Below are 8,124 nucleotides of genomic sequence, written 5' to 3' on the forward strand. Positions count from 1 at the left end.
GGGCTAATAAAATATTTGTCTTACTGACCTATTTCATTCAGCATAATATCCTCCAAGTTCACCTGCGTTCTGAGGTGTTTTGCAGATTCTACCTTATTCTTTAGTGTTGCATAGTATTCCATTATGTGTACGTACCATGGTTTGGTTATCCATTCCTCCGTTGATGCTTACATAGGTTGTTTCCATCTCTTTGCTATAGTGAATAGTGCCGTGATGAACATAAGTATGCATATACCTATTTGTGCCCTGGCTCTCACTTCTTTAGGATCTATACCTAGTAATGGGATTTCTGGGCCAAGTTTTTCAGGAATCACCATACTGATTACCATAGTGGTGGTATCATTTTACAGCCCCACCAGCAGTGTATGAGAGTCCCAATCACTCCACATCTTCACCAGCATTTGTTATTTTCTGACTTGTTCAACTTTGCTGGTAGTGCTGGGGTGAGATGGTGTCTCATTGTTGTTTCGATTTGCATCTCTAATGGCTAATGATCACGAACATTTCTTCATGTGTTTATTGGCCACCTGAATATCTTCTTAGTGAAGTGTCTGTTCACCCCTTCTGCCCATTTTTTAATTGTTTGTCTTTTTGATGTTGAGGTATTAGAGTTTTCTATAAATTTTAGAGACTAAGTCCCTTGTCAGATATGTCATTGCCAAGTATTTCCCCCGGTCTGTAAGTTCTCTTCTTACTCTTTTGGAGAAGTCTTTTGATGCACATAAGAATTTTAATTTTTAGAAGATCTCAATCATCTAGTTCATCGTCTGCTGTTTGTCCATCTTGGGTTATGCTTGATAGTCTATTTATGCCATAAATTAGGGCCCCTACGTTTGCCCCTATTTTTCCTTTGATGAATTTTATAGTTCTAGGTTTCACATTTAAGTCTTTGATCCATCTGGCATTAGTTTCTGTGTATGGTATGAGGTATGCTTTGTGTACTTCTTGATGACAAGGAATAGAAAAGAACACCTGATTACCCACTAGAATGATGAGCTTACCTTGTACTATGTTCTTTTCTGTATAAAATAATTTGTTGCAGTTCAGGTATTTTTTAAATTGGCATTAATGAGAAAAGGCAAATATAACAATTCTCTACTATAATTCATCCTATAGGAAACCCTTTTTCAAGGAGAAATGAAGAAGAAAACTGTACATACCTTAAATGTGGGCAGTCAAGAGTATGAAGATACAGAAGGTAACTTTTCATTTTTATAAAGTTTGTGTTTTGAAGCAAACCTTGGTGTTTCCAAACTTCATTTATGTTTCAAAGTACATAATGAGTTTATTTTTACTTTATTTTATTGTTCTTAAATCTTAATATAAGACACCTAAATAAGTAAACCAAAATAACCAAACCCATTGCTGTCAATTCTGACTCATAGTGACCCTGTAGGATAGAGTAGAACTGCTCAGAGGGTTTCTAAGGCTGTAAATCTTTACAGAAACAGACTGCCACATCTGCTCCCATGGAGCAGCTGTCATGTTTGAACCACTGTCCTTTAAATTAGCAGCTAAGTGCTTACTCCAACTGGACTCTTTCTTAAAATAAGCAGCACACAGTGTGTTTTTTTTGTTTCCGCCTGCTCCTTTTTTAATTTTTTTGATTGCTTGAGGTTTTTGGTTTGCTGAACTGTTTTTGTTTTTTAGTTCTTATTCTCCAGTGATTTAGGAATTACATGCTCTTTCTTTTATTTCTGTTTTGGTGGGGAAGTCTTTTTAAAAATAATTGTCATTGGCATTTTTTTCTACTTGCTTAAAATCTAAAATCAATATTTTAATTTTCACAGTCACAGAAGAAGAGCTTTGTTGTTGTGTGTTGTCGAGTCAATTCTGACTCATAGTGGTCCTGTGGGGCATAGTAGAACTGCCCTATATGGTTTCTAGGCTATATTCTTTACAGGAGCAGGTTGCCTGGTCTTTTCTCCCCTGGAGCCCTGGTGAGTTTGAACCCGACTTGTCGGTTAGCAGCTGAGTGCTTAACCATTGTGCCACCAGAGTTTCTTAGAAGAACTTCAGAATGCTTTAACTGTGATCATCCTACTCCTGACCTATTTATGGATTATGATTATCTGTTACTTTGGTGGTTCTTTTTTCTTTCTTTCTTTCTCCTTAACACCAGTAATTAAATGAATTTTTATACAGATAATGCTTGTTTGGGTTTCTTTATTTGCTGTTTCTTCTTGCATTTCATTCCTTCTTTCTGGAGTGGTTTGTTTGGGGTATGGGTAAGGACTGTGAGAAGTTCCTTTAGTGAAGGTCTGTTGGTAAATTCTTAAATTTTATCTCTTTTATCTTCTTCAGACTATTCAAAGATTGTTTTAATGGCTATGTAATTTTGGATAGTGGTGTTTTTCTTAGCACTTTCAAGATCTTTAACCATTTTGTGTTTTTACTGAGAAATAACTTCTCAGTCTAATTGTTTTCTTTTTTTCTGTTTTTAAGATCTTGTTTTCACCTTTGATGGTATACAGTTTTGTTACATTGTTCTTAGGCATGGATTGTTTTTACTTCTGTTTAGCATATGTTGTTTCCTTTATCTGTTGATTCATTATTTTTAAGATTTCCCAGCCATAACCCATTTAAATGTTGCCTTTCCCTTCCAAAGTCTGATGAGTACATTAGACCTTGTTCTAACCTCATTTCTCAACCTCTCTTTTATAGTTTACATCTCCTTCACCATCTCTTTCTATGGTGTAGGTAATTTCCTAAAATCTTACAAACCAAAACCAAACACTGCTGTCGAATCAGATCCAACTCATAGCGACCCCTCTGTGGGTTTCTGAGGTGGTATCACTACAGAAGTAGATTGCCCACTCTTCATTCCGAGGAGTGACTGGTGTGTTTGAACTACCAGCCTTCTGGTTAGCAGTCAAAGCCTTAGGCACTACGATACCAGAGCTCCCAGTCTTCTAGTTCACAAATATTCTTTCGGGTCTAATCTATTGTTTAGTCATTCTGTGTAGTATCTGAAAATTCTGTGTTTGAAACCAGTAGTTTGCATATCTCTTGTTTCTACTGATTCTTACTCAGATTAGCTTATTTTCTTAGATTTGGTAATGTTTGATTATGAGGTCACATTTGATTAAATTTAATTTATGATCTAAATTGCGAGTGTTTTTGTCTAGAAGATTTGTATTTCCTTCTTCGTGGACCCACATGGGAAGCACTGTAGCCCATTTGAGGATACTCACTTAATACCAGAACTTGTCTGTGTACTACTATTAACATTTGTATCCAGGACAACCTCAGTTTTTCCGTTTGCTTGTTGTGTACTGTTCACTCTTCAGCTCACTGTTTTTTAATTTTTCTGTTGAACTGTAGCATTTCTTTTGCTTACTTATGAGCCAGCAATACATACTTTTATATGTTTGTTACATTGCTGGTAGTAGTTTAAATTGGTACAAACCTTTAGGAGGACAAAAATTCCAATTTTAAATATCCATACATGTTAACCTAGCAATTCCATTTTTAGGAGTTTATCCTATAGTTATACTTTAAAAATGTGAAATGACAAAGTTACTCATTGAACCATGGTTTGTAATAGCCAAGGTTGAAAACAAGTGATTGTCCATCAACAGATTTTAATAAAAAGGGCAGCATTAGTGTGTACAGTGTTTTAGCATTGGTGTGTAAAAGGAGGTATGGAAGAATATGTATTAGGATTTGCTTGTCTATGCATTTAAAAATATCTTTGGAAAAGCATAAAGAAATTAATAGTTGTTACTTTTTTAGTTGGGTGGAACTGGATAGATGGGGAGATAAATGTGAGTGGGAGATTTTTTTTTTTAACTTTTTAATTTTTGAACCATGCAAAAGTATTACTTACTTTAAAATTAAATTAATGAAAGATTTTTCTCACTTCCTCCTACCTTCACTGAAAAATATGATAGTCGATTGAAAGAATTAGGCTCAAAGATAGAGTATGTTTGTTGTAATTTATCTAAGATTTAATTGTTTTGTAGTACAGAGGTGTTTGGAGTATATTACTTCACCATTCTGCCAGAAACATAGGTCATAAAATTTTGATTAATAAAATTTTGCTTTGGAGAACTTTAAATCATCTAGCTATTTTAACTTACAGGCGAAGGAGACAGAAATAATACTGTTACCACTGTTCTGTTGTACAATGAAGCCGACAAATGTCCAATATGTCTTAATTGCCTATTGGAGAAAGAAGTTGGTTTTCCAGAAAATTGTAATCATGTCTTCTGTATGACCTGTATTCTTACATGGGCAGAGGTAAGTCTGAAAATAAGTATTAAGTACAGTTCTTAATGTATAAATTATTTTATATAAGTTTGATATTTTGTAGTCATGTTTTTTTTCTTTGTTGTTTTGACTCTTAAGTGATACATTACTATACTTTAATTCCTTAGCATGATTTTATTACACGTAGTCTAAAGCACTGACAGATAAATCAGTTCATAGTAATGCATTTTCCCCTACTTTGGCCAGATATCCCTGTGCATCTTTCACACCACTATAAGCTTTATCAAAAAGGATGACTTCCCTAGACAGAGGTAGAACAAGGTGCCAAACAAGCTCTCATAACCCAGTTATGGGAGTTGTAGTATATTTGCCTTATTAATTGAATTACATGTGATTATTTAATTATACTTTAAACACATCTGCTATGTAAAGTACAAGTTATCATGTTTTATTTATCAGAACTTTATTAAAGCACATATTATGATGTATTATTTTTAATGTATTCCATTCTCTCCTTCACTGGCCTGTAATACCTTTAGGGTACTGAGTCTTTCATCTCTCTATTTTTAGTACCTGAACTGAATTGAATAAAGCACGTTTAATAATTTCTCAAATACATAATTGAATGTAAATATCATAGTTATAAATAATATGCAGCATAACAAATTATATGTGTATGTATTGATGATTCTATTTATAGCCTAACAGTATTTTTAATAAATAAACTTAACCTTCAGTCGGAACTCAGCATACCAAAAAATAGTTTGTAAAAGTTTGTTTCTTGTGTAATTAACAAAATACTGAAAATCAACCACTATTCAGTTGTTCTCATATTAACCAGTTTTCCTTTTCTAGTTTCTTCCTAGACCTGGTTTAAATTCTTTAGTCTTTATATAAAATAATTAAAATTTGTGATTTTTTTTATTTGATACTGTATGCTAAACCTTATTTTCCAGTTATCAAACAATATTCTTGGTTAATATTTTTAATGCCTACATAATATTCTACCCTGTTGAGACACTGTAATTTACATATTTTGTTCAGAGTCCACTTGAGAAGAGGATTATATAGGAACTTGTTTTAAGAATGCATAAGCTATACATTCCTAGATGTTACAGGTTTCATTCTTAAACTACATTATCTTGTCCCTCCCCACAACAATGCCTTTTACTTACTGTCTGTAGTGATTTTGCCCTGGGCTTTTATTGAGAAATGCTGTAAGAAGTAAAAACAGCATTTGCATTGGGTATTATAAAGTGTGTGTCCTGTTTTTGAAATACTGTGTGAAAGATATCTTTTAAAGTTGTTTTTAAAAATAACTTTGCTTTGATTTTCATTGGTCTTAATGAAAATGCAAATTGGAAGGTTTAAATTTGTATTTGGTTCTGTTTGCTTCTTACTATCTTAACACTGTTTTGTTTGTGGAGCCAAAGCTTCCCTTCCCCCCATTTATGTTTTTACTGTGAAATAAATCATATATAAAGAGTATATAAAACCTTATGTTTGCAATTTAGATGATAACATAATCATTTATATACCCCCTGCATAGGTTAAGAAACAGAACATTGCCAGTATTTGGAAGCATCTTACATACCCTCCCTACCAGAGATACCCATGCACTTTATGTTTTAACCATCGTTGAATATTTTTCAGTTGAAAATACTTGATAACATACAGAGAATTCGAATTAATCTGTTGCTCACATATAATATTTTCCTTCCTTTGTGTTATAAAGATTTTGTTGAAGCTAAATTGCTTTTCCAAAAACAGTACTGCCATCATGAAATGTGTTGGTCAAACAAAAAAATTAACTTTGAAAACAGAAGTTAAACAGAATATTCTGAATTATTTCATTTCCCTAATGGGTCTATCAACCATCAGTTAAATAAACTATTAAGCTGAGCAGTAAGAAAAATACAATCTAGTAATAAATTGTTCATAATACATTACGAGTGAATGCTTGTTAGCAAAATCATTAGGTTTTGAACTAAATTTTAACTTTTAAACTTTTATATAAGCACATGGACAAATAGAATCATATTTCAAATTCACTGGTGGTTTTTTCATAGTCATTAGTTATTACAGTATTTCCTCTTATTCTCCTTTAACCCCTTCTGTTTTTAAAGAGAGACATGTGGTTTACTTTGGAGTTCAGCATTAGAAATAAGTGCTCGCATTCACTGTCTTTTAATGGGGTAGGCCCTATGCTAAGGCTTTCTTATCTTTCATGTCATTTCCTATATTAATGTTCTATTTGACATACAGGGCAAGATTTTCAACTCTACTTGTTTCCAAATACTTCAGGATACCCTGAAATTAAAAGTAATTTTAAATTGGTATGTAGTTTAAAATTTTACTGATGTTGCAATTTTAGAAGGGGGAGAATAGAAATAAAAGTGAGAATTACAGTGATTGGAAATCTACATAATAAGTAAACAAGAGGTATTCAAGGTATGAGGGTCACTGAAATATGATTCAGAATGGATATCAAGCTCTAGAAAGAAGAATTCATTATTAATTTACACACTATAATATTATAGGCATTGAAGAAATTGTGCTTTGTAAGGAAATCAATATTTAGATAAGTTGTATAGTCTGTTATACTTATTTTGGACAGACTTCTGAGAATTTTTATACTCTTATAATATCTATATCAAAAATCAAAATTAGTTTTAATTACTTTGAGCTATAAAATTTTGGTCCTGTGGTTATTTAAAACAAAGACTGTGTAAAGACTTTAGAGTGAGTGAGTAACTGAACTTTTATAACCTCGAGACGTTACATAGAATTATTTTACCAGAGGCTGAGAGATTCAGGATGATCCTTTGGTGGCCTTTATGGCCCATGGCCTAATATTCTACTCTTGGGAACATTAGAACAAATTTGAAAGTAACCATGTCCACTCTGACTATGTTTAGTTTTAGGAACTGTTAGGTGATTAGGTTAGTAGTTTATAAAATAATAGCACCAATGGTTAAACTCCACTACTAACTGGAAGATTGGTGGTCATACCATTCAAGGGTGTCTGAGAGAAGTCAAGCCTAGTGATCTGCTTCTGAGAGGTCATACTCTAGAGAACCCTATGGAGCAATTGTACTCTGCACACATGGGGTTGCCATGAGTTGGAATTAACTTGATGGCAACTAACAGCAACAATATAGAAATAGAATATTGAGCTAAACAAAGGAATGGTAATTGACACGTAAAGACAGGTGGTGTATTCTGTTAATCTGAACTATTATATTAGAGCTGTCAATCTGAAACAAAAAAGGCCTTTGAACTGAAAAATATAAATAGAGCCAGTATACCAAAGTTTGACAGCCATCCCATTTACCCAGACTATGAACAAAAACATAATGTAAATAAATTGAAAGTGTTTAATTTGCACGTGATTTTAACCTTGGCTGTCTGAGTATGCAGATTTAAAACAAATAATTAGGAAGGTAAAGGCTAGAGAAGTCTGACACATGCCGTCAGGTCGGTTCCAACTCATAGCAACCTCATTGGGTTTACAAGACTGTAAATCTTTACAGAAGTAAATTGCCTCATCTTTCTCCATGGAGCAGCTGATGGGTTTGAACCACTAGCCTTCTGCTTAGCAGCTAAGTGCCTTACCTGCTACACCACCAGAGCTTCTAGGTAATAGTGACAGCTCCTGTTAATTATGATGCCATATAAATGACAAGAACTCCCCCCAAATACAAACACCTACACACTGGTTAAGAAATTGAGAGGGCTTATTGACACAGTTGCCACAAGTGGTTAAGTTTTGGCCTTAAAGGATTAAGGTTTGAGGACTTTAAGAACTTTTTTTTTTTTTTTTTTTTTTTTAAGTTGTGATTTGGGTGAAGATTTAGAGAGCAAATTCACTTTCCATACAGCAGTTCACATACACTTTGTCTCATGACATTG

General features: G+C 33.4%; 1 protein-coding gene across 1 annotated transcript in view; it reads left to right on the forward strand.

Moving 5' to 3' along the window:
* Positions 1-1,137: 1,137 nt before the first annotated feature.
* SCAF11 (SR-related CTD associated factor 11) overlaps positions 1,138-8,124 on the forward strand; it is an 84,634-nt gene continuing 77,647 nt past the window's right edge. Inside the window, exons 1-2 of the mRNA XM_007937911.1 lie at positions 1,138-1,198; positions 4,085-4,242. Of these exons, the coding sequence (XP_007936102.1) occupies positions 1,138-1,198; positions 4,085-4,242 (219 nt within the window). The remainder of the gene's footprint in view (positions 1,199-4,084; positions 4,243-8,124) is intronic.

Source organism: Orycteropus afer, unplaced genomic scaffold (genome assembly GCF_000298275.1).
Source record: "Orycteropus afer afer isolate SDZICR_OR568_19922 unplaced genomic scaffold, OryAfe1.0 scaffold00045, whole genome shotgun sequence".
NCBI lineage: Eukaryota > Metazoa > Chordata > Mammalia > Tubulidentata > Orycteropodidae > Orycteropus > Orycteropus afer.